The 27,741-nt window shown below is 43.6% G+C and overlaps 1 protein-coding gene across 10 annotated transcripts; it reads right to left on the bottom strand.

Moving 5' to 3' along the window:
- Positions 1-263: 263 nt before the first annotated feature.
- On the bottom strand, positions 264-27,547 carry LOC110509490 (outer dense fiber protein 2). 10 transcript variants are annotated; one of them, XM_090227300.1, is made up of 19 exons: positions 27,358-27,547; positions 14,861-14,974; positions 13,136-13,249; positions 12,785-12,937; positions 12,435-12,625; positions 11,700-11,847; positions 11,336-11,461; positions 10,924-10,998; positions 10,713-10,784; positions 10,486-10,602; positions 8,341-8,526; positions 4,558-4,667; positions 4,281-4,416; positions 3,805-3,915; positions 3,348-3,611; positions 3,064-3,164; positions 2,645-2,807; positions 1,553-1,678; positions 264-1,347 (listed from the first exon to the last, which is right to left on the bottom strand). In XM_090227300.1, the coding sequence occupies exons 2-19, from the start codon at positions 14,963-14,965 to the stop codon at positions 1,177-1,179; spliced, it is 2,469 nt and encodes an 822-aa protein (XP_090083426.1). In that variant the 5' UTR covers positions 14,966-14,974; positions 27,358-27,547; the 3' UTR covers positions 264-1,176. The 10 variants fall into 10 exon arrangements, with proteins under 10 accessions (XP_090083426.1, XP_036823555.2, XP_036823556.2 ...); XM_036967660.2 differs by having other exon boundaries at positions 12,764-12,937; positions 27,386-27,547; XM_036967661.2 differs by having other exon boundaries at positions 12,764-12,937; positions 27,358-27,539.
- Positions 27,548-27,741: the final 194 nt, after the last annotated feature.

Here is a 27,741-nt window from a genome sequence, read left to right as displayed (position 1 = left end):
GTACGTAGCCTCAGATCAAGCATAAATGATCTTTAAGAGACATCGAGTTACCGTAATCTCGACAACCCTGAAGAACCAAATGCTGTGTGACCTCAGGCCAGCTACTTGATTTGGGTCTGAAACTGGAGGATGTGATGTTGGGACTAGTATGTGGCAAGAAAAAGGTAGTTATTTTATGCAAGGTGATTTGTAGTTGACTGCTATGCAGTTGATGTTGAACAGGTCCACAGTTTTATGAGGCTATAACCAGAAAGAAAGAAATATTCTTGATGAAATTGCTTTATTGCAACTCAATACAACTTTATACATGTTCAAGGTATATAAAATGGCCATTACAAATATATATCTCCTATTTCATAATTAAAGCAGAAATATTTAAATTATTGACAAGAGCACAACTCCTTCACTGTTGATTCCTCTCATGGGTATCACATTTTAGACAAATACTGACACAAATAAACAGCAAACAAACCAAACGAAATAACTGGTTTCATTGATATGGCTCTGTTTAGCAGATAGCACCATCATTAGCCTGGGTACCAGTCTGTTTGTGTCATCATGCCACTCCTTGTCATTCCAAACAGGAGTTGACACGATAGCACAAACAGATCTGGGTCAAGGCTAACCAATCATAGCACCATTGGAACAATTCCGTAATATGTATGATAAGATGAAAAATAGCCAAGATATATAACTCTAATATGACAAGTCCCAGATCTGTTGGACAGCTATGTTTTGGTACATTACATCTGTTAGGTGGTTGGTTACATGCTGTTGTATAGTAAGGTACAGAATGATACAGTATGCAGAGACATTAACAGTAGAACTGAAAACATAATGAAGTCAGAAGGACGTGAACAACTATAGGACAACTGTAATTAATGCAGACAAGCTGGAAGTAAAGGCTGTGTAAACTTGATGTCTTATATTGTAACATTATTGATATTGTATAATTGGAACCATATTGATATAATGTATAATTGGAACATATACACCCACAAAATCAACATTGAATATAGTTGAAAAGAGCTCTGAGTATAGACCTGGATAATGATGTGTGTGTGATCCGAGAGAATCTTTGGGGAAGAGTTCCCTCAAATGGGGTGTGTGTATTTGTGTGTGCGTGTGCATAGTGTAGGTGTGTGTTTTCTGAGAGAATCTTTGGGGAGAGTCCCCTCAGATGGGAGAAGGGGCCCGCAGAGTGCTGGTGAGGGCCGAGTCTCCGAACACGTTGGCATAAGAGGCTTTGAGGAACTGGACGTAGTTCTGCAGACTCCTGTTGGTGCTGTCCGACTGCTCCAGACGATCCTTCACATCCTGAAGACGGGACTGGTACCGCCGCTCTGCCTGAGGGTGGCGGAGGTGCACACACGCAGACAGACACACACCACAGCAATTCTATTATTAGAATGAAATATCATTTGATTTCTAAAGAGTGTGTGTGCCAAGATGTGTATTGTTACTATGTCTTTGACCGCAATAGTTTTAGAGATGAGAGATTATAATCAGAGTTGACGCTAGAGATGTGTATTTCTAAAACACTCTCCCTCACCTCCTCTTTGCTGCGGCGGAGGGTGGTGAGTTCTGTGGTGGTCCTGCTTAGCTGGGTCTCCAGGTCCACCACCTTGGACTGGGTGGAGTGCTCTTTGGTGATCGCACGTTCCCGGGTCTGGGACACCTAATATAATAATATATGCCAGTCATGCGTGCATACATTTTATGTATGGGTGGTCCAGGGAATTGATCCCACTATCCAGGAGTTGCAAGCGCCATGATCTACCAACAGAGCTACAGAGGACCACCTATACACCAGGACCGTGATACTCCATCAGACAGAGCAACTGACTTGTTACAACAAGCATAAAACAAAATGGCTGTGCACCCCATGGGAAGAAAATGACAAAGTCAGTGTAAACTAATGTTATTCTGTGAGTATTCACAATGCTAAAACGTAAAACAACCAAATCACTCAATGCAATACTTGCATCTCAATTTTACAATGTCCATGCAAAAAGCAGTAATCATTTTTACGACTTTTAAATGACCAGGGATTGGTTCGGATTTCTAAACTTTAAATATGGTTAATAATCAGTTATACTAGAGACATGAAGAGTGCCATAGTCTGGTTTCTACACCAGGAGTTAATGGGTATCTGTAGGAGGAATGTATATGGTGGAGGCCTTTAAGCTTGGAATGTACTGAGTGAAGGAAAGACGATCACATCTTGGCAGGCACTGATAAGGGTGGAGAGAATTGGTTAAGTGAGGAAGGTGGCCGAGGTCAGGTCAGGTTAAGGGAGAAGGAACAGTTTATTGCCCGCGTAACTTCATTTCCTGCCTAGCAACAAAGATGTAATGTTTAGAGAGAAGGAGGAGATTCCACCCCAAATTGGGGTATATATACTACCACTTGTGGAACAATGTATTTGTCTTATGCAGCTGTATGACCCAATGGGGGAATACACTTGGTTTAAGCTTTACTAATCGTCCGTGAGTTTTAATAGGTTAATTTAGAACCTAACACCAGTGAACATAATCTGATGCACATATTGATCTCAAGCTGCAATGCTCCCTCCCACCCAGTTATTCCCCAAGTAGCCAATCCCCAGCCCCACTCTCCCCATGCCCGGGTGCCCCAGACAGACCTGGCGTCGGGCATCATCCAAGGCCTCCTCCAGCTGGCGGGTCAGGTGCGTGCACTCGTGGGACTTCTCCTCCAGCCGGAGCTGATTGCCATGGATGGTCTCCTCCCGCTTGGCGATCACCCCCACCAGGTCTCTGTTCTGACAAGTGGCCTCCTCTAGCTTCCTGTAAGGGAGAGATGGGATGGGCTCTCAAGCCCAGGTATGTTCACACATACACCATACAAACACGGTATACATAAACACACACACAGGGGGTCACATGTTTCTGCCAGGTCACAAACTAACAACGTATGAGCTCACTGTACTGTAAGTTGGATAAAAGCGTCGGTATATATTATGTATCATACTACGCACACACACACACACACTCTGTTCAGCGCGTTATGATATTGGCTCTGGAATGGCCATGACAATCTGACCTCTCCAGATTCTCCACACGGTGCTGCAGCTGTTTGTTCTCCTCCAACAGGACAGACTTTTTCTGTCTCAGCAGCTCCACCTGGCTGCCCTGCTGCTCCACCTTGACACAAAATATAAACCATTATACTATTATTACCATATTATTAAATTGATAAAGCCAGTTTGGAAGATGTGCATACCATCACATTGTGTACAGCACACATACACCACCCCCCCACCACACACAGGCACGCCCCCCCCCCACACAAACTCCCCCCCCCCCCCCCCCCCCCAACCCCCACACCTTTATGCGCAGGTCAGCCAGGACGATACTCAGCTCAGTGCTACGTCTCTCCTGGGCATGTTCTCTATCCTGAGCTTCTTCCAGTAGGATCTCAGAGCGCCGCAGTGCCTCAGGAAGAGGCTCCAGCTCTGTCAGCCGGCCCAGCAGCTCCCTGCGCACCACCTCCACTTCGCTCTCCAGCTGGTCCCGGGCCTCCCGCGCCTCTCGCTCTGCTTGTCCCAGCCTGGCACAGTACTCGTCCGCCTCCGCCCGTGTCTTCACCACCTGGGTGGTGGGTGATGGGTAGCATTACACAGAAAACACATGAGGCACGCACAAACAATTTACACACACATTGTAATTTATGGACTATAATTCTCCTTTTCATTTAGCCTATTATTGCATGTTTGCTTTCAGCACATTAAGAGTCTGTATGTGGGTACAACATGTGTGCATACCTGTGTGTGTGTCTATTTACCTGGGTCTTGTAGTTGTCCACTAGGCTCTCGTATTGCTTCACAGAGGCTTTGACGTGTTGTACCTCTGACTGGGACAGAGTCAGCTTCTCCTCCACTGCAGACAACATGGCCTGAAAGAGGGGAACATATGCCTGTCAGCCTACAGTATAGCACTGTGTATGTGTCCAAGTCCATGTTATGATGCAATCCAATATCTGGTCGGCTAAATCTATGCATATTGAATTACTTTCAAATCTTTGTAATTTACTAGAACCAGAACCAACACCTACTATTTGGTACCGGGTACAGATGTAATTCTTGTAAATGACAAAGAACCAGATAAATGGATTATTTCCCAGGCACAGATTAAGCCTAATGCATGATTTAAAAAGTCAATGAAGAACATCCATTCAAAGTGATTTTTTGTCCAACTAAAATGAATCTGCGTCTATGAAAACTGGCCTAATAATTCCAAGAGTCCATTGTCATCACTGACCTTGAGGCTCTGGTTCTCTAGCTTGGCGTGGGTGCCCTCTGTGGTGAGGCTGTGCAGGCGGTCCAGGAGCCCCTCTCTCTCGGCCCGGGCCTTGTCCTCTGTCCCATGGAGTTGCTCTGTCAGGTCTGACACTCGGCTGCACGCATAGGGTATGGTCAGGATTATAAAGGTTTTTATGTTAGACCATAAATGTACAATTCAACCATATTCATGATTGCTCATGATGCTGTGTTCCCTATTATTCTGAGAAAAACTGAAGCAACTCTCCTTCTCTCACCTGTTGAGGACTGAGACCTCCATTTCTAGCTGAGTCTTGTCCTTCATTTCCTGGGCGTGGCGACCACGCCAATTCTCTGCTGCTGATAGGGCCTCTACCATCTGGTTCTCCTGTGTAGGTAGCAACATCATCCAATAGATGTAAAAAGTATTTAAACCTGGTCCTGGTGAGCAACATGGTACATCTGGCTATTGTTCTAGCCCAATACTAACAAACGTAATTCGACTAATCATCAAGAAGTTTTTCATTGGAACATCTTGTTCCTAAGTATTGATGAGTTGTTCCATGTCAAATCAGCAAGCCAAATTGTTTCTGTAGTTAGACTGAACAAAAATATAAATGCAACAATTTCAAAATGTTTACTGAGTTACAGTTCATAAGGTAATCAGCCAATTTAAATAAATTCACTAGGCCCTAATCTATGGATTTCACATGACTTGGCATACAGATATGCATCTGTTGGTCACAGATACCTTAAACAAAAGGTGTGGATCAGAAAACCAGTCAGTATCTGATGTGACCACCATTTGCCTCAAGCAGCGCTATCCTTCGAATAGAGTTAATCAGGCTGTTGATTGTGGAATGTTATTCCACTCCTCTTCAATGGCTTTGCGAAGTTGCTGGATATTGGCGAGAACTGGAACAGGCTGTTCAATCCAGAGCAACCCAAACATGCTCAATGGGTGACATGTCTGGTGAGAATGCAGGCCACGGAAGAACTAGAACAGCTTCCAGGAATTGTGTACAGATCCTTGTGACATGGGGCCGTGAATTATCATGCTGACACGAGGTAATGGCAGCGGATGAATGGCACGACAATGGGTCTCAGGATCTCGTCACGGTATCTCTATGCATTCAAATTGCCACTGAAAAATGGCAATTGTGTTTGTCACCCACACGCTGTCTGCCATCTGCCCGGTACAATTGAAACCGGAATTCAAATGTGAAGAGCACACTTCTCCAGCCTGGCAGTGGCCATTAAATGTGAGTATTTGCCCAGTGAAGTCGTTTACGACGCCGAACTGCAGTCAGATCAAGACTCTGGTGAGGACGACGAACACGCAGATGAGCTTCCCTGAGATGGTTTCTGACGGTTTTAGCAGAAATTCTTTGGTTGTGCAAACCCACTTTTATTTCAGCTCATGAAACCAACACTTTACATGTTGCATTTATATTTTTGTTCAGTGTAAATACAGATAAGATTCGCATTCCAGCAACAATATTAATGTATAGGATAACAATCAATAAATATAATACCTAACATCCAATTTTGGACCAAAGAAATTGTAAAAAGCCACCCACGGGCCCCCCACGCCAATCCAAACCTAACAACGAGTATACAGTATCAGTTCTCTATGTCAGACAAGTAGTATGGAGTATTGTTTCTTCATCCTATGTAATGAATTCTCAGTTAATTTTGTGATTTCTTTCCTCTGCTCAGTGAAATTAGTCATTCAAGTTGTTTGGTTGATGTCCCAGCCAACATTCTGATATTACCAGGTTCTGACCACTTGATGTTGTTGCTCCTGCTATTAAGTGACAAAAATATATAATCCCCCACCTTCCCCCAAGCATTACAAACATTTCGCTACAACCGCAATAACATCTTCTAAATATGTGTGTGACCAATTACATTTGAGTTGATCGGGGCGGAAGGTAGCCTAGTGGTTACAGCATTGGGCCAGTAACCGAAAGGTTGCTAGATCGAATCCCCGAATTGACAAGGTAACAATCTGTCATTCTGCCCCTGAACAAGGCAGTTATCCCACTGTTCCCTGGTAGGCCGTCATTGTAAATAAGAATTTGTTCTTATCTGACTTGCACTTAAATAAAAGGTTAAATATAAAAATGCAAATGAAATAAAACTGTTACCCAAATTACAAAATTGCATTTTGGTTTCCTTACCCTGTGGACAAGATGACAGCAACCCATGCAAATCCAATTCAAGTCAATGGTACCTATATTACCATTTTTGAGCTTAATTTCCAAATCATCCACAAGTAACATCATTGAGTTAAACAATACATTTTTTAAAATAATTTCATGATTTGAAAATGAAGAGTAATAATGCAATAATAATAGTAATAATAGTAATAATAATATGTACCAATGACTTGCAATGGATTTGTACAAAAATGCAAAAAAGATAGCAATTGAAACAGTGGCCAATAAAACGAAAGCATGGGTTACTGTCATTCCTTGTCAATAGACGGCTTATAGGGTAAGGAAACCAATGTAATTTTGTAATTTGGGCGAAGAATCCCTTAAACAATCTTCCAACTTTTTTCACCTAATAACAGGAACAGCGACATCTAGTGGTCAGAACCTGGTAATATCAGAACGCAGGATGAGGCACGTAGCTAACAACTCAAATGACTAATTTCTCTGAATGGGGAAAACACCATCACCAAATTCACTGGGAATATAATACAAAGGATGAAGAATCAATATTTTCAAGCCGCAACTCCATAGTACATGTCAAACAAAGAGAACTGATACTATACGGTGCATTCGGAAAGTATTCAGACTCCTTCCCTTTTTCCACATTTTATTACATTACAGCCTATTTCAAAAAATTATTAAATTCACTTTTTCCTCATCAATCTACACACAATGCCCCATAATGACAAAGCAAAATAAATGTTTTACAATGTTTGTAAATGTATAAAAAATTAAAAAAACTGAAATTCCTTATTTACATAAGTATTCAGACCCTTTGCTATGAGACTTGAAACTGAGCTCAGGTGCATCCTGTTTCTATTGACCATCCCTGAGATGTTTCTAGAACTTGACTGGAGTCCACATGTGGTAAATTATATTGATTAGACATGATTTGGAAATGCACCCACCTGTCTAGATCAGGTCCCACAGTTGACAGTGCATGTTAAGAGCAAAAACTTAGCCATGAGGTTGATTGAAGGTCCCCAACAACATAGTGGCCTCCATCATTCTTAAATGGAAGAAGTTTGGAACCACCAAGACTCTTCCTAGAGCAGGCCGCCTGGCCAAACTAAGCAATCGGGGGAGAAGGGTCTTGGTCAGGGAGGTGACCAAGAACCCAGTGGTCACTCTGACAGAGGTCCATAGTTCCTCTGTGGAGATGGGAAAACCTTCCAGAAGGACAACCATCTCTGCAGCACTCCACCAATCAGGCCTTTATGGTAGAGCGGTCAGACAATGCCACTCCTCAGTAAAAGGCACATGACAGCCAGCTTGGATATTGCCAAAAGCGACCTAAAGGACTCTCAGACCATGAGAAACAAGATTCTCTGGTCTGATGAAAACAAGATTGCACTCTTTGGCCTGAATGCAAAGTTTGGACAAAACCTGGTACCAGGTTTGAGTAAAGGGTTCGAAAACTTACGTAAATGTGGTATAAAAACCTGTTTTTGTTTTATCATTATGGGGTATTGTGTGTGGATTTATGAAAACAACTTAATCAGTTTTAGAATAAGGCTGTAACAGAACAAAATGTGGAAAAAGTCTGAATACTTCCTAAATGCACTGCAAATGTATTGAATATTATATGAATTCTACACACTAAATTGCCAATTTGGATGCAATCAATTATCTTAATTTCTCAGAGAAATTATATTTCAACAAAATAATGTTGCAAGAATGCTAATCTTATCTGTTTCTAACAACAGAAATTATTTCAAAATAATCTGAGATGCTGAGTATCAAAATTCTTTCTTGTCCTTTTTGAGTTGAAACGAGGATTAGACCAAACTGGTCCTAGATCTGTTCTAAGAGGTAGGTCACCATCTCCCTTCTTCCACCTACCATGTCCAGTAGCTGAGCTCTGAGCTGACCGGCGGTGTCTTCACTGCGCTCCGCCCGGTGTTTCTGGGCCCGCGTAGCCCTCTTCAGGGCTTCTTTGTTGGACTCCGCCTGAAGTTTCAGACCCCGCAGCTGCTCCAGCAGGTGATCCATCTCTCCCTGCTGCTGGTTGGCCGCACGCTCCAAGTTCTGGACCAATCAGAAAGGAGTGGATAAAAAACAGGAATACATTTTGTTTGCAGAGCCTAAAAGTAACAATACATTTTGTATGCAAAGAAAGAGAAAAAAACAAGTGAGCCTCCACCCACAATCTCCTGCCCCATTCCCCCAACCCCATGTCTCCCTACAACCACCCACCTCCTGCCCCCCTCCTGGAAACCATGTTTTCAACTCCTTCCCACCCCCCCACTTACCCTTGGGCCTGAAAGCAAAAATATATATATAATAATGAAAATAGGTAAATACGGTATATTTTGTTTATATGTTTGGGCTTTATAGATTGTTTATTTGTATGTGTTGGGCTTTAGCTGAGATTATTCTTTACATAGTCAAGTGTACTTTTTCAGGCCTCAATAAAAAAAAATACATTAATTCTCGCTGTCGATAATTCTAAAGTTATGACTTCTAATAGTAACTGTATTCACTGGCGAACTGGGAGAGAGTGAGATGATTGCCATCTAAGAGCCAACATATTTTTTGCAGCAGTGCTACCTGGCAGCAGTAATCGTCTCTCTGATTTATTGAGATTCAAGGAGCTATCATCGTTAAGTAACATAGTAGATGCAAAGAACTGAATATTTACATTCATGCACTTCTAAATTAATTTAGTAAAAGGCTGCACTCCAGACCTCAAGGCATTATTGTGAAATATTGGAGTATGGGCATGCCATTTTGATTCCAAGTTAAGTAGTTTAAAAATTGTAATGGATTTTCTATGGATTTTTTCCCAATAGCCAGAAGGGAGAGGCAAAAATACAGAAATTCAGCCATGGAAATACAATGCATTTGGAAAGTATTCAGACCCCTTGACTTTTTTCACATTTTGTAGTTACAGCCTTATTCTAAAATGGATTAAATTGAATATATAAATGTTTGCAGATGTAATAAAAATTTAAAACTGAAATACAACATTTACATAAGTATGGAGACCCTTTACTCAGTACTTTGTTGAAGCACCTTTGGCAGTGATTACAGCCTCGAATCTTCTTGTATATGACGCTACAAGCTTGGCACACCTGTACTTGGGGAGTTTCTCCCATTCCTCTCTGCAGATCCTCTCAAGCTCTGTCAGTTTGGATGGGGAGAGACACTGCACAGCTATTTTCAAGTTTCTCCAGAGATGTTCCATCAGGTTCAAGTCTGGACTCTGGCTTTGCCACTCAAGGACATTTGTCTTGGCTGTGTATGTAGTTTTTTTTGTCCTATTGGATGGTGAACCTTTGCCCCAGTCTGAGGTTCTGAGCGCTCTGGAGCAGGTTTTCATTAAGGATCTCTTTGTACTTTGCTCTGTTCATCTTTCCCTTGATCCTGACTAGTCTCCCAGTCACTGAAAAACATCCCCACAGCATGATGCTGCCACCACCATGCTTCACCGTAGGGAGGGTGCCAAATTTCCTCCAGACGTTCAAGCCAAAGAGTTTAATCTTGGTTTCATCAGACCAGAGAATCTTGTTTCTCATGGTCTGAGAGAATCTTTAGGTGCCTTTTTGGCAAACTCCAAGTGGGCTGTCATGTACCTTTTACTGAGGAATGGATACCATCTGGCCACTCTACCATCTCTACCTGATTGGTGGAGTGATGCAGAGATGGTTGTCCTGGAAGGTTTTCCCATTTGCACAGAGGAACTCTGGACCTCTGTCAGAGTGACCATCGGGTTCTTGGTCGCCTCCCTGACCAATGCCCTTCTCCCCCGATTGCTCAGTTTGGGACCAGGGCACAAATAATAATCAATCATTTTTCTCTTTATTTAACAATCTTACATATGAAACCTTATTTGTTAATCGAAAACTGTGAATAACTCACCACAGGTTAATGAGAAGGGTATGCTTGAAAAGATGCACATAAGGCACAGGCAAAGTACATCAGTATAGTGAAATTAAGCTGCAAGTTGAATTGTGTCCAAATGGAAGCCATATAACGTCACTTTACCTTGATTTGCACAGCAAGACGGTTGTTGTCGGCCTCTTTGCTGCGTAACTGGCTCTGCAAATGGGCCCGAGTAGACTCCAGTACTTTAGACAGCTCGCCTGTGGTCTTAGCATTCTCCTGGAACAACAACAGAAAGCAAATAAATTAATCAAATCATTCAAATAATGAAACATTTGTTGAACACGCTGTTAGTGTGTGGGATGTAAAATACAGCAACTATAGTTCACCTTCTCAGTGTCCATAAGTGTAGTCAGTTGATTAACCTCCCTCTCTTTCTCTTGAAGTTTCAAAACAAGATGCTGTGTGAGGAATGACACAGAAATGTCATTAAGTACAACCTTCTATCCATCAGCCATCCAATAAGCACAAACCATTTTGAAGAGGACATTTTGGGGATTCATGATTCACTGAATATTTTGTTGACTGACAGAAACACACCGAGTTTTCTGCCTCTGTGTTCGTCAGCCTCTTCAGAAGTACATCTTTCTGCTCTGAAATCCTCATGGATTCCATCTGTTCAAAAATAAAAAAAACTGCCACCACCACAACAGGTAAAAGTGTAGCTATAAGAGGCCCGTATTTCAGGCCACAACATGATTAGATTGTGAGATCTAATTGGCTTGCTGCCTCATCCTAGTTCCGAACGCCCATGGTTATTCATCATGTCAGCAATTACCACCCTGGAAGTTTTTGAAACTTTTGGGTTCAAGTAGGGTTAGGTTTCAAGATAAGGAAATTTGCTTACTTCGCTAATCATGTTGTGGCCCCAAATCAAGGCCGGTGTTATGGATTAAAGTGAGTTGCTCTACTCTTAGTCTGCCCTCTACTGGCATGGAGGGTGTACCGGTACCTCACGTCCATGCTGTTCCCTCAGTAGGTGGCGGAGAGTGAGGTTGGTGGACTCAAATGTTTCCAGTTTTTGGAGCAGCAACTCCTTCTGACGCGCCAGGAATGAAGACTCAGAACCCGACATTCTCTTTTCCAATCAAAATAAAGCATTTCAGATATCAATACCTACTGTATATCCTTGAGGTTACACCTACCGTATGTATTTTGAAAGCCTATATTGGTATCTTTGCATGGTTGGGGTCAATTCCAGTTCAATTCAGTCAACCCTGGAAGTCAATTGATAAATGGTCTGTGCATTGGCATTTTAATCCATCCCCTGAATAGAAATGGTATTGACCGCCAACCATGTCTCTGCTGACACTCACACTGGCGCTGGAGCTCCTCATCTTGGTGACGGTCTCTCTCAGGGCTGACACCTGCCTGGCAGCAGCCATCCCGTCCATCTCTGCCTCCATCAGCTTCCTGAGCAGGGTGTCCTTCTCCAGCTGAATCGACTCCATAGACCTCTCCACTCTGTACGTACAGGGGGGTTATGGCAGACACAACAGGAGAGAGGCAAAGGGATGGAAGATTTTGAATAAGGGGTACAGGAAAGATGTTTTATAGTTTCACGTTTATTTAGCACCTCTGTATATTATTAAGTAGGACAATTATATTATTTTGCGTGAGTCACTGGGGGCTGTTGACAACTTGTATTTTGCATCTTCTGACAATCAGATTTTATGAAAAACTACCAAATAGGCCATAGTGTGATAGCCTGCTAGGACTGTTGTTGGGTTAAAGGCATCTGAGAATTAAGGCTTATTACAGTCATGAGAAGTTGTACTGGAGTCTGGTCTAGTGGTAGCGCTGCAGACTCCTGACAACACTTACCTGCTGGCGACGGGGTTATGAATCCCACCAGGGCCCTTCCTTTCTGCCTGCCACTCTGTATCGGTCGCCCTCTCTACTTTCTGACTAAGACAATTAAATACAATTTGAATGAACTATGGCTTCAAGTGTGTCTGTCTGGGCCATACCTGCTGGTGTGTCTGTCTGGGCCATACCTGCTGGTGTGTCTGTCTGGGCCATACCTGCTGGTGTGTCTGTCTGGGCCTTACCTGCTGGTGCAGTCCGTCTCCTCCAACATCTTCTCCATGGAGTGGCGCAGGCGGGAGTTTTCCCTCTCCGTGACCTCTAGCTCCTTGGACACCTCGGCTAGCTCCTCCTCCTGTTCCTCGATGACCCGCTGGGAGGCGCTCAGCTTCTCCGACTGGCGCTCCAACAGCTGCTCCTTCCTCCGCAGCTCCACCTGCACACATACACAGGCATGTACATACACATACGCACAAAATCACACACTTAGAAGATTAATAAATGTATCAATGGGTGAGGGACTAGGGCAACATGTGGAACCGGTTCTAAGGAGAATTAAATGGGAGGGACAGACCTCACTCTTCAACGAGCTGACCTCAGTCATCAGGCTGTCAATCTTCCTCTCGTACTGGTTGATTCGTCCATGCAGCACTTCCTCCTCCTCTGACGACAGGTCGGCTAATCGCAGGGGAGAGTGGGAGGTCTCGGGCTCAGGTAATGGTGTGATCTCCAGGCGATGAGTCGGCCCCTAAGACATGGACAGGTCCAGTGACCACAGACTATATATATATATGGCTTCTTTTGATCCATTTTATACCATATTAATGAAAGTGCTGATAGGAAAGTGTTGATATGAGTGCTTTCATAAGATATTGCTTCAATAGGTGCAGTATGAATACATTGCATTAGTGGAGATGAGATAAAAGGAATGAATAGCATGTCAGACCTCCCATTTGTAAGAGGCATCCCGCATTGAGGCCTTCCCAGGTGGTATCCATGGCACCCGTGTCTTCACCTTTGCAGTAGGTCGCAGGATCCCTCCATCACCCTTGGTCTTACCCTGCAAAGCAGACAGCATGAAACTCAAGGGAAACACATTTAGGCCCACATGTAATGCATTCATGTGCAGGTAAATCCAGCAGTTTTCACACAAGCTGGGTATACAGTATTAGATAGCATAAGAAAAAGGAAAATACACTGCTCAAAAAATGAAGGGAACACTAAAATAACACATCCTAGATCTGAATGAATGAAATATTCTTATTAAATACTTTTTTCTTTACATAGTTGAATGTACTGACAACAAAATCACACAAAAATGATCAATGGAAATCAAATTTATCAACCCATGGAGTTCTGGATTTGGAGTCACACTCAAAATTAAAGTGGAAAACCACACTACAGGCTGATCCAACTTTGATGTAATGTCCTTAAAACAAGTCAAAATGAGGCCAGTCCATAGCATCAATGCCTTCCTCTTGCAGGAACTGCTGACACACTCCAGCCACATGAGGTCTAGCATTGTCTTGCATTAGGAGGAACCCAGGGCCAACCGCACCAGCATATGGTCTCACAAGGGGTCTGAGGATCTCATCTCAGTACCTAATGGCAGTCAGGCTACCTCTGGCGAGCACATGGAGGACATGGAGCACACAAAGAAATGCCACCCCACACCATGACTGACCCACCGCCAAACCGGTCATGCTGGAGGATGTTGCAGGCAGCAGAACGTTCTCCACGGCGTCACCAGACTGTCACATGTGCTCAGTGTGAACCTGCTTTCATCTGTGAAGAGCACAGGGCGCCAGTGGCGAATTTGCCAATCTTGGTGTTCTCTGGCAAATGCCAAACGTCCTGCACGGTGTTGGGCTGTAAGCACAACCCCCACCTGTGGACGTCGGGCCCTCATACCACCCTCATGGAGTCTGTTTCTGACCATTTGAGCAGACACATGCACATTTGTGGCCTGCTGGAGGTCATTTTGCAGGGCTCTGGCAGTGCTCCTCCTGCTCCTCCTTGCACAAAGGCGGAGGTAGTGGTCCTGCTGCTGGATTGTTGCCCTCCTACGGCCTCCTCGACGTCTCCTGATGTCCTGGCCTGTCTCCTGGTAGCGCCTCCATGCTCTGGACACTACGCTGACAGACACAGCAAACCTTCTTGCCACAGCTCGCATTGATGTGCCATCCTGGATGAGCTGTACTACCTGAGCCACTTGTGTGGGTTGTAGACTCCGTCTCATGCTACCACTAGAGTGAAAGCACCGCCAGCATTCAAAAGTGACCAAAACATCAGCCAGGAAGCATAGGAACTGAGAAGTGGTCTGTGGTCACCACCTGCAGAACCACTCCTTTATTGGGGGTGTCTTGCTAATTGCCTATAATTTCCACCTGTTGTCTATTCCATTTGCACAACAGCATGTGAAATGTATTGTCAATCAGTGTTGCTTCCTAAGTGGACAGTTTGATTTCACAGAAGTGTGATTGACTTGGAGTTACATTGTGTTGTTTAAGTGTTCCCTTTATTTTTTTGAGCAGTGTACATTCAGAGACCTTTGGAAAGTATTCTCCGCTCTGTTCAGCACCTTAGACCCTGAATCGGAAGGGCATTGATATGAAATTAGGACATTTAATTAACTGTTTCAAATATGTTTTCCTGAAAAGGGTTTTCCAACCTGTGGTGTCCTGGAAGGGCTCCTGCTCTTCTTCACATGCACATGCACAGGCGTAGTCTCATTCACATGCACATGTAGGGGCGGTGAGATTGACCGGGTCCTCATTGCTTTTTTCTGTAAAAGAGCAGTGAGTCAACTAGGCAAAAGCCACAATATAGGCCCCCTTTTCTCCCGTATCATATTAGCCTTTATACTGTTGTCCATCACTACCACACCATCAAACAAACACAACCAAAGTAATTTCAAAGGAGACTGAATTATATGCACTGTTAGGAACAGAGTAAATGGTGCAAAGCAGGACTTGATAGGGACAGATTCCATGGTTCAATCATCAACACAAACATAGAAATGAAAGGAGGAGGAAGTGTAAACAAACAGGTTGGTTGACTGTCAGATGTGAACTGGCAGCTGATATGTAGTGATCATCCAAGTCCGTCCTTGTTTACAGTGTAGACAACACATGGCTGGTGTATCATTTTACCTGGGTGATGTACAATTACTAGATCAAGAGTGGACTGGCTGGTTAAATTTTTGCCTAATGGGCCTGTATAACTTGTTAATTTTGTGCAAAGTTATAATTATCAGGCTAATAGTGCGGGCCTTGAGGAAAACAATGGGCCATTGTGGGGGCCTCAAGGAAGAAAATGGGCTGGTGTGTTAGAAATACCAGAGATGATTTCTGGCCCCAGTCTGCCCCTGACTAGGATCATATGTCAGAGCAGTAGCAAAAAAGGTATACTTTTAGCGAATGAAGGCACGGCAGGAGCATACCTTCTGAAGTTAAGAAGGGTTGGTCCTGGTCGGTTCCTGGATAGGAGACCAGATGTTACTGGAAGTGGTGTTGGGGGGGGGGGGGGGGGGGGGGGGCCAGTAGGAGGCACTATTTCCTCTGGTCAAATAAGAAAATATCCTAATGCCCCAGTGCAGTGATTGGGGACATTGCCCTGTGAAGGGTGCAATCTTTCGGATTGGACATTAATACAGGTGTCCTGACTCACGGTGGTCACTAAAGATCCCATGGCACTTATCGTAGGGGTGTTAACCCTGGTGTCCTGGCTAAATTCCCAATCTGGGCCTCATATCTTCCCCAGCTTCCAATTCGCTCATTCCTCTCCCCTGTAACTATTCCCCAGGTCGTTGCTGTAAATGAGAATGTGTTCTTCTCAGTCAACTTACCTGGTAAAATGAGTGTGGTGAACGAAGAGTGGCAAGGTAGGAGAAGAACAGAGGGAGGACGTGTGTTGAGGAAGAATGGCGCCAAGTACAACCCGTACTCTGATGGCTCAGAAATTGAACTTGACGAGAGTGAATTGCGTGTGGTGAAGACCTCTGAACAATGCCCCGATGATCATGCAAAGGATGATTCTGGCACAGTGGGAGTGACATTTTTATAGAAAGTGGATCCCTGACTTTTGGCTGACCCATTTAATTTGGGTACGGTTAAATCGGTGAAGGTAGCTCAAAGTGGAATTGTAATTTTCTGTTATCTTCCGCCCAGAGGGAGTTGACACTTCGCGTCACGCGCCTCGGGACAAGACCTGTGACTTGCTTTGCTCTCCGGAGCAGAGTGCCTTTGAAAAGAATGATTACTGGGGTGGCGTTAAGTGTTGAGGTGGAGCAACTGAAATGTAAGATTCCCTGTGTCTGTGACACCCGCTGACACAGTGGCGAGCGTGGTGAAACTGAGAAGATACTGTCTGTCCTTTTGAGTTTTGAAGCAAAGTCTTTATCTGACAAAGTCATGGTAGGATGTGTCAGTTATCCCATGAGAGTTTTTGTGCCGATCCCACTAAGGTGTTTTAGATGCCAAGCGTATGGTCATGTTGCAGCAGTGTGTGGGAGGGAAATTCCGAGATGTGAGAAGTGTGCAGGAGGGCATGGAAAAAAGGAATGTGTAGTATCGGTGGAAAAAACAGTGTGTTTCAATTGTGGGGGTGCCCATGTTACCGTGCCAGTGCCGGTGCAAGAGATAGGTTGAGGTTGCAACTCTGTTCAGAGTAGAACAGAAGGTCACAAAATGTCGTCATAATATATGCACAAACTCACCAAAACTGTTTCGGCTGGGAAGCATGCCTTAACACCATCATTAAGTTTGCCGACGACATGACGATGGTAGGCCTGATCACCGATGAAGATGAGACAGCCTATAGGGAGGAGGTCAGAGACCTGGAAGTGTGGTGCAAGAACAACAACCTCTCCCTCAACGTCAGCATGACAAAGGAGCTGATTATGGACGACAGAAAAATGTAGGGGTCGAGCACACAACCCACTCACATAGATGAGGCTGTAGTGGAGCGGGTCGAGAGCTTCAAGTTCATCGGTGGACATCACTAAGGATCAATCATGGTCCACACACACCAACAGTCTTGAAGGGGGCACGACAACCCCTATAACCCCTCAGAAGGCTGAAAGTATTTGGCATGGGCCCTTAAAACCTCAAAAACGTATTTGATAGCTGCATCACTGTTTGGTATGGCAACTGCTTGGCATCCAAACGCTACAGAGGGTAGTTTGTACGGCCCATTACATCACTGGAACCGAGCTCCCTGCCATCCAGGACCTCTATACTGAGGTCGGATGTCTTAGCCGTGTCTGAATCCTGGCTTAGGAAAACCAACAAAAACCCTGAAGTTTCCATCCCTAACTATAACATTTTCCACCAAGATAGAACTGCCAAAGGGGGAGGTGTTGCAATCTACTGCAGAGATAGAACTCTGAAGGCTATCTTACTATCCAGGTCTGTACCAAAACAATTTGAGCGTCTACTTCTAAAAATGAACCTTTCCAGAAACAAGTCTCTCACCGTTGCCGCTTGCTTTTGACCCACCCTCTGCCCCCAGCTGTGCCCTGGACACCATATGTGAATTGATTGCTCCCCATTTATCTTCTGAGATCGTGCTGCTAGGTGACCTAAACTGAGACATGCTTAACATCCCGGGCATCCTACAATCTAAGCTTGATGCCCTCAATCTCACACAAATTACCAGGTACAACCCCAAATCCGTAAACACGGGCACCCTCATAGATATCATCCTAACTAACTCGCCCTCCAAATACACCTCTGCTGTTTTCAACCAAGATCTCAGCGATCACTGCCTCATTGCCTGCATCCGTAATGGGTCTGCGGTCCTCATCACTGTCAAACGCTCCCTAAAATACTTCTGCGAACAGGCCTTTCTAATTGACCTGGCCGGGGTATCCTGGAATGACATTGACCTCATCCCGTCAGTAGAGGATGCCTGGTTATTCTTTAAAAGTGCCTTCCTCACCATCTTAAATCAGCACGCCCCATTAAAAAATGTAGAAGTAGGAACAGATATAGCCCTTGGTTCACTCCAGACCTGTCTGCCCTTGACCAGCACAAAAACATCCTGTGGCGTTCTGCATTAGCATCGAATAGCCCACATGATATGCAACTTTTTCGGGAATTTAGGAACCAATATACACAGGCAGTTAGGAAAGCTAAGGCTAGCTTTTTCAACAGAAATTTGCATCCTGTAGCACAAACTCCAAAAAGTTCTGGGACACTGTAAAGTCCATGGAGAATAAGAGCACCTCCTCCCAGCTGCCCACTGCACTGAGGCTAGGAGACACTGTCACTACCGATAAATCAACAATAGTTGAGAATTTCAATAAGCATTTTTCTAAGGCTGGCCATGCTTTCCACCTGGCTACCTCTACCCCGGTCAACAGCCAAATACAGATAGCTGATGTTCTGAAAGAGCTGCAAAATCTGGACTCCTACAAATCACCCGGGCTAGACAATCTGGACCCTCTCGTTCTCAAAGTACCAGCCAAAATTATTGCAACCCCTATCACTAGCCTGCTCAAACTCTCTTTCGTATCGTCTGAGATTCCCATAGATTGGAAAGCTGCCGCAGTCATCCCCCTCTTCAAGGGGGGCGACACTCTAGACCCAAACTGCTACAGGCCTATATCTATTCTACCCTGAATTTCTAAGGTCTTTGAAAGCCAAGTTAACAAAAATTATTGACCATTTCGAATCTCACCGTACCTTTTCCGCTATGCAATCTGGTTTCAGAGCTGGTTATGGGTGCACCTCAGCCACGCTCAAGGTCCTAAACGATATCATAACCGTCATCGATAAGATACATTACTGTGCAGCAGTATTCATCGACCTGGCCAAGGCTTCGACTCCTTCAAACACAACATTCTTATTGGCAGACTCAACAGCCTTGGTTTCTCAAATGTTTGCCTCGCTTGGTTCACCAACGACTTCTCCGATAGAGTTCCGTATGTCAAATCGGAGGGCCTGTTGTCTGGACCTCTGGCAGTCACTATTGGGGAGTTCAATTCTCAGGCCGACTCTCTTCTCTGTATACATCAATGATGTCGCTCTCGCTGCTGGTGATTCTTTGATCCATCTCTAAGCAAACGACACCATTCGGTATACCTCTGGCCCTTTGTTGGACACTTTGTTAACTAACCTCCAGATGAGCTTCAATGCGACACAACTATCCTTCTGTGGCCTCCAACTGCTCTTAAATGGAAGTAAAACTAAATGCATGCTCTTCAACCGATCGCTGCCCGCACCTGCCCGCCCATCCAGCATCACTACTCTGGACGGTTGACTTAGAATATGTGGACAACTACAAATACCTAGGTGTCTGGTTAGACTGTAAACTCTCCTTCCAGACTCACATTAAACATCTCCAATTAAAAATTAAATCTGGAATCGGCTTCCATATTTCGCAACAAAGCATCCCTCACTCATGCTGCCAAACATACCCTCGTAAAACTGACCAACCAACAGATCCTCGACGATGTCATTTACAAAATAGCCTCTAACACTCCACTCAACAAATTGGATGCAGTCCATCACAGTACCATCCATTTTGTCACCAAAGCCCCATATACTACCCACCAGTGCATGCTCTCGTGGTCTGGCCCTTGCTTCACATTTGTAGCCAAACACACTGGCTCCAGGTCCTCTACAAGTCTCTGCTAGGTAAAGCCCAGACTTAGCTCGCTCGTCACCATAGCAGCACCCACCCGTAGCAGGCACTCCAGCAAGGAATTCTCACTGGTCACCCCCAAAGCCTATTCTTCCTTTGGCCTCCTCTCCTTACAGTTCTCTGCTGCCAATGACTGGAACGAATTGCAGAAATCATAGCAGTTGGAGACAAATATCTCCCTCACTAACTTTAAGCACCAGCTGTCAGAGCAGCTCATAGATAACTGAACCTGTACATATCCCATCTGTAAATAGCCCATCCAACTACCTCATCCCCATACTGTATCTATTTATCTTGCTCCTTTGCATCCCAGTATCTCTACTTGAACATTCATCTTTTGCACATCTATCACTCCAGTGTTTAATTGCTCAATTGTCATTATTTAGCCTATTTATTGTCTACCTCCCTTATCTTACCTCATGCACACACTGTAAATACTTTTTCTCTATTGTGTTATTGACTGTATGTTTGTTTATTCCATGTGTAACTCTTGTGTTGTTGTTTGTGTTGCACTGCTTTGCTTTATCTTGGCCAGGTCGCAGTTGTAAATGAGAAATTGTTCTCAACTATCTGGTTAAATAAAGGTGAAATAAAGTAAATAAATAAAAAAGAATGACCATCGTTATGTTTGGAGGAGAAAGGGGTAGGCTTGCAAGCCAAAGAACACCATAGCAACCGTGAAGCACGGGGGTGGCAGCATCATGTTGTGGGGGTGCTTTGCTGCAGGAGGGACTGGTGCACTTCACATAATAGATGGCATCATGAGGGAGTAAAATTATGTGGATATATTGAAGCAACATCTCAAGACATTAGTCAGGAAGTTAAAGCTTGTTCACAAAAGGGTCTTCCAAATGGAGAATGACCCCAAGCATACTTCCAAAGTTGTGGCAAAATGGGTTAAGGACAACAAAGTCAAGGTATTGGAGTGGCCATCACAAAGCCCTGACCTCAATCCCATAGAAAATTTGTGGGCAGAACTGAAAAAGCGCGTGCGAGCAAGGAGGCTAACAAACCTGACTCAGTTACACCAGCTCTGTCAGAGGAATGGGCCAAAATTCACCCAGGTTATTGTGGGAAGCTTATGGAAGGCAACCCGAAACGTTTGACCCAAGTTAAACAATTTAAAGGCAATGCTACCAAATAGAGGTCGACCGACTATGATTTTTCAATGCCGATACCGATTATTGGAGGACCAAAAAAAGCCGATACCGATTAATCGGACGATTTTTAAAAATGTATTTGTAATAATGACAATTACAACAATACTGAATGAACATTTATTTTAACTTAATATAATACATCAATAAAAATCAATTAAGCCTCAAATAAATAATGAAACATGTTCAATTTGGTTTAAATAATGCAAAAACAAAGTGTTGGAGAAGTAAAAGTGTAATATGTGCCATGTAAAAAAGCTAACGTTTGAGTTCCTTGCACAGAACATATGAAAGTTAGTGGTTCTTTTTAACATGAGACTTCAATATTCCAAGGTAAGAGGTTTTAGGTTGTAGTTAATACAGTATTTATAGGACTATTTCTCTCTATACCATTTGTATTTCATATACCTTTTAGTATTGGATGTTCTTATACAGTGCCTTGCGAAAGTATTCGGCCCCCTTGAACTTTGCGACCTTTTGCCACATTTCAGGCTTCAAACATAAAGATATAAAACTGTATTTTTTTGTGAAGAATCAACAAGTGGGACACAATCATGAAGTGGAACGACATTTATTGGATATTTCAAACTTTTTTAACAAATCAAAGACTGAAAAATTGGGCGTGCAAAATTATTCAGCCCCTTTACTTTCAGTGCAGCAAACTCTCTCCAGAATTTCAGTGAGGATCTCTGAATGATCCAATGTTGACCTAAATGACTAATTATGATAAATACAATCCACCTGTGTGTAATCAAGTCTCCGTATAAATGCACCTGCACTGTGATAGTCTCAGAGGTCTGTTAAAAGCGCAGAGAGCATCATGAAGAACAAGGAACACACCAGGCAGGTCCGAGATACTGTTGTGAAGAAGTTTAAAGCCGGATTTGGATACAAAAATATTTCCCAAGCTTTAAACATCCCAAGGAGCACTGTGCAAGCGATAATATTGAAATGGAAGGAGTATCAGACCACTGCAAATCTACCAAGACCTGGCCGTCCCTCTAAACTTTCAGCTCATACAAGGAGAAGACTGATCAGAGATGCAGCCAAGAGGCCCATGATCACTCTGGATGAACTGCAGAGATCTACAGCTGAGGTGGGAGACTCTGTCCATAGGACAACAATCAGTCGTATATTGCACAAATCTGGCCTTTATGGAAGAGTGGCAAGAAGAAAGCCATTTCTTAAAGATATCCATAAAAAGTGTTGTTTAAAGTTTGCCACAAGCCACCTGGGAGACACACCAAACATGTGGAAGAAGGTGCTCTGGTCAGATGAAACCAAAATTGAACTTTTTGGCAACAATGCAAAATGTTATGTTTGGCGTAAAAGCAACACAGCTCATCACCCTGAACACACCATCCCCACTGTTAAACATGGTGGTGGCAGCATCATGGTTTGGGCCTGCTTTTCTTCAGCAGGGACAGGGAAGATGGTTAAAATTGATGGGAAGATGGATGGAGCCAAATACAGGACCATTCTGGAAGAAAACCTGATGGAGTCTGCAAAAGACCTGAGACTGGGACGGAGATTTGTCTTCCAACAAGACAATGATCCAAAACATAAAGCAAAATCTACAATGGAATGGTTCAAAAATAAACATATCCAGGTGTTAGAATGGCCAAGTCAAAGTCCAGACCTGAATCCAATCGAGAATCTGTGGAAAGAACTGAAAACTGCTGTTCACAAATGCTCTCCATCCAACCTCACTGAGCTCGAGCTGTTTTGCAAGGAGGAATGGGAAAAAATTTCAGTCTCTCGATGTGCAAAACTGATAGAGACATACCCCAAGCGACTTACAGCTGTAATTGCAGCAAAAGGTTGCGCTACAAAGTATTAACTTAACGGGGCTGAATAATTTTGCACGCCCAATTTTTCAGTTTTTGATTTGTTAAAAAAGTTTGAAATATCCAATAAATGTCGTTCCACTTCATGATTGTGTCCCACTTGTTGTTGATTCTTCACAAAAAAATACAGTTTTATATCTTTATGTTTGAAGCCTGAAATGTGGCAAAAGGTCGCAAAGTTCATGGGGGCCGAATACTTGGTAGAGTCTTGGTAGATTTGCAGTGGTCTGATACTCCTTCCATTTCAATATTATCGCTTGCACAGTGCTCCTTGGGATGTTTAAAGCTTGGGAAATCTTTTTGTATCCAAATCCGGCTTTAAACTTCTTCACAACAGTATCTCGGACCTGCCTGGTGTGTTCCTTGTTCTTCATGATGCTCTCTGCGCTTTTGACGGACCTCTGAGACTATCACAGTGCAGGTGCATTTATACGGAGACTTGATTACACACAGGTGGATTGTATTTATCATCATTAGTAATTTAGGTCAACATTGGATCATTCAGAGATCCTCACTTAACTTCTGGAGAGAGTTTGCTGCACTGAAAGTAAAGGGGCTGAATCATTTTGCACGCCCAATTTTTCAGTTTTTGATTTGTTAAAACATTTTGAAATATCCAATAAATGTCGTTCCACTTCATGATTGTGTCCCACTTGTTGTTGATTCTTCACAAAAAAATACAGTTTTATATCTTTATGTTTGAAGCCTGAAATGTGGCAAAAGGTCGCAAAGTTCAAGGGGGCCGAATACTTTCGCAAGGCACTGTAACTAGTGATTATGATTGATTGATTGTTTTTTATAAGATAAGTTTAATGCTAGCTAGCAACTTACCTTGGCTTCTACTGCATTTGCCTAACAGGCAGTCTCCTTGTGGAGTGCAACAAGAGGTAGGTGGTTATTGTGTTGGACTAGTTAACTAAGGTTGCAAGATTGGATCCCTCGAAGTGACGTTCTGTTGGCTGTGTGCTTAAGATCGTTGTCCTGTTGGAAGGTGAACCTTTGCCCCTGTCTGAGGTGCTGAGTACTCTGGAGCAGATTTTCATCAAGCATCTCCCTGTACTCTTTACCTCGATCCTGATTAGCCTCACAGTCCCTGCCGCTGAAAAACTTCCCCACAGCATGATGCTGCCCCCACCATGCTGGGGATGGTGCCAGGTTTCCTCCAGACGTGACGCTTGGCATTCAGGCCAAATAGTTCATTATTGGGTTCATCAGACCAGAGAAACTTGTTTCTCATGGTCTGAGTCTTTATGTGTCTTTTGGCAAACTCCAAGTGGGCTGTCATATGCCTTTTACTGAGGAGTGGCTTCTGTCTTGCCACTCTACCGTAAAGGCCGGATTGGTTGAGTGCTACAGATATGGTTGTCCTTCTGGAAGCTTCTCCCATCTCCACAGAGGAACTATTTAGCTCTGCCAGAGTGATCATCAGGGTCTTGGTCACCTCCCTGACCAAGACCCTTCTCCCCCGATTGCTCAGTTTGGCCACATGGCCAGCTCCAGGAAGAGTCTTGGTGGTTCCAAACTTCTTCCATTTAAGAATGATTGAGGCCACTGTATTTATGGGGACCTTCAATGCTGCAGAAATGTTTTGGTACCCTTCCCCAGATCTGTGTCTCAACACAATCCTGTCTCAGAGCTCTACGGACAATCCCTTCGACCTCATGGCTTGGATTTTGCAAGGACATACACGGTCAACAATGGGAACTTATATAGACAGTTGTGTAACTTTTCGAATCATCCCTTCACTGTTGACGTTGAGACTAAAGGTTGACCAATTAATCGCCATGGCTGATTAATTATGGCCTTTTTCAAGTTTTCATAACAATCGGTAATCTACCCTTATGGCCGATTACATTGCAATTCACGAGGAGACTGTGTGGCAGGCTGACCACCTGTGACGCGAGTCCAGCATCAAAAGGACCTTGTGGTTGTAAGGAGCCATGGTAAGTTGCTAGCTAGCATTAAACTTATCTTATAAAAAACAATCAATCTTCACATAATCACTAGTTAACTACACACGGTTGATGATATTACTAGGTTAACTAGCTTGCCCTGCGTTGCATATAATCAAAGCGGTGCCTGTTAATTTGCCAACAAATCACAGCCTACTTCAACTTCGCCAAACAGGTGGTGATTTAACAAAAGCACATTTGTGAAAAAAGCACAATCGTTGACCACGAACATCGATGCCTTTCTTAAAATTAATACACAGAAGTATATATTTTTTTAAACCTGCATATTTAGTTAAAATAAATGCATGTTAGCAGGCAATATTAACTAGGGAAATTGTGTCACTTCTCTTGCGTTCAGTGCAAGCAGAGTCAGGGTATGTGCAACAGTTTGGGCCGCCTGGCTCGTTGCGAACTGTATGAAGACCATTTCCTAACAAAGACCATAATTAATTTGCCAGAATTTTACATAATTATGACATAACATTGAAGGCTGTGCAATGTAACAGCAATATTTAGACTTAGGCTTGCCACCCGTTCGATAAAAAAGGGAACGGTTCCGTATTTCACTGAAAGAATAAACGCTGTGCTTTCGAAATGAAGGTTTCTGGATTTGACCATATTAATGACCAAAGGCTCATATTTCTGTGTATTTATTATATGTGTTGTGCATTGAAGTCCAGAAGTGAAGGGAAAAGGTGACAGGAAGAGAGCGCATAGATGCGAGAAGGAACACAATGTGGCTGCTATGAAAGTGCACTGTGTTTACGTTATCAGGGGAGTATTCAATCCTCCGATTCTGTTGAAAAACGTTTCTTAAACGAATGCAAACGGAACAAAACTGAGATAAATATACCTGAATTTGTCCAATGGAAACTCTTGCAACTGTTGGACTAATGATTACACTCTAGATCAGCTAGATGCAGGCAAGAGTGTGCAAGGCAGTATTGAATGTGTCACCATCTGTCCATGTGTCACTGTCTGTCAACTCCAATGTTTCTCTCTACCTTTGTTTACCTACGTTGTAAACTTTCATTCATAGGCTAGGTTGTAGCAACCTCGATGGGTATAGGGATAATTTCAGTATCATGTAGTAGCCTAAACCTTTTACATCGAACTGAGTGAATGGGATATGAATGACAGTCATCCAATATGCTGTAATATAAATAAGGTCATGCTCATAAAATTTGTTTTGTTCTCCCTCATCTTAAACGCCCCCGACCGCCACTGTACCGGTCTCCTGTTATGTTGACTCAGTTTATAGCAGTTTATAAAGAACATAGATAGTCTTGTTCTTTCTACGTAACAGTATTCTCTCTTGAACGGAGTTCCTCGAGTTTCCCTGCCCTAGCCTGTGTAACGGATGTGAAACGGCTAGCTTAGTTAGCGTGGGCGCTAAATAGCGTTTCAATCAGTGACGTCACTTGCTCTGAGACCTTGAAGTAGTAGTTCCCCTTGCTCTGCAAGGGCCGCGGCTTTTGTGGAGCGATGGGTAACGATGCTTCGAGGGTGACTGTTGATGTGTGCAGAGGGTCCCTGGTTCGCGCCCGGGTATGGGCGAGGGGACGGTTTAAAAATTATACTGTTACATTGGTGCCGTGACCCGGATTACTGGTTGCTGCGGAAAAAGGAGGAAGGTCAAAAGGGGGGTGAGTGTAACGGATGTGAAACGGCTAGCTTAGTTAGCGTGGGCGCTAAATAGCGTTTCAATCAGTGACGTCACTTGCTCTGAGACCTTGAAGTAGTAGTTCCCCTTGCTCTGCAAGGGCCGCGGCTTTTGTGGAGCGATGGGTAACGATGCTTCGAGGGTGACTGTTGATGTGTGCAGAGGGTCCCTGGTTCGCGCCCGGGTATGGGCGAGGGGACGGTTTAAAAATTATACTGTTACACCTGCCTAGGCCATATGCCTGTGCTCAATATCGACATAGGCACACATTTATTGCTTTAAAATATATATTATTGGCACTGGCAGCTAAACTTATCAACACTAAATAGACACTTCTTAAATATATATTTCACAATTCCAGACATAACAACGCACAATATATATTTTCTGGCCATGTATCCGCTCACTTTGCCTGCGTTGCTTTACGTTGACGCGAGAGAAATAGACTTTCTAATTTCAAGTAACGTTAAACATGGCGGCGTTGACGCTCGCGGCCCGTCTGTTCTCTCTCATTCAGTTCGGTGCATTCTAATTCCAGCGTGTAAACGCTCGTAAAAATAAACACTTTTCGTTTGATTTGTCTTCAGAGTAAACTGAAGCCAGTGTACTAACGTTACTGTAGTTCCACCTCTTCCTTCCCAATACAATTTGCCAGGCTGAAGCTGCAACTTGTTGAGCAGGAGCTTGTAAATGCCAATCAAAATATAAGTAGTTAGTAAGATAGTGGCTATCTAGTAAGCTAGATAGATAGATATAAATAGCTAAACAAATGCAGTTATGTATTGTAGCTAGCTAACGTTAGATAGCAAGCTAAACCACGGGCTTTGGCTAAACAGAATTTATGCTAAGGAGACTGCGATGTGTACAAATTGATTAGCAAAAATAACCAATTGTTTAAGTACCTTTTTAAGAACACCAGAAGTAACTCACCATGTGAGAATCCAAATATTCGTCGAAATTGTGGTTTATGGATATTGTGACATATAGTTTACGTGGCTAGCTACCATTTCATTCAAAAGGCAAAGCAAAGACAGTGGGCAAAGCGTCCTCCAAAACACCCTTCTTCCGGTAGCAGCGTTCCGGTAGGTGATTGGCTCATTCAAAACTTTGCTGATCTGTGAATGGAGCAAAGAGCTGACCTTTGGTGGAGTTATGCTCCACGTTGTCCGTAGCAACGGGTCCCTACAAATCAAATCACATTTTATTTTTCAAACGCGCCGAATACCGCAGGTGTAGACCTTACCATGAAATGCATACTTACAAGCCCTTAACCAACAATGCAGTTT

This window comes from Oncorhynchus mykiss, chromosome 29, assembly GCF_057628025.1.
Source record: "Oncorhynchus mykiss isolate SJ-2025 chromosome 29, ASM5762802v1, whole genome shotgun sequence".
Classification (NCBI taxonomy): Eukaryota; Metazoa; Chordata; class Actinopteri; order Salmoniformes; family Salmonidae; genus Oncorhynchus; species Oncorhynchus mykiss.
The sequence above is the reverse complement of the archived record's forward strand: the minus strand, read 5'-3'. Positions and strand labels throughout refer to the sequence as shown.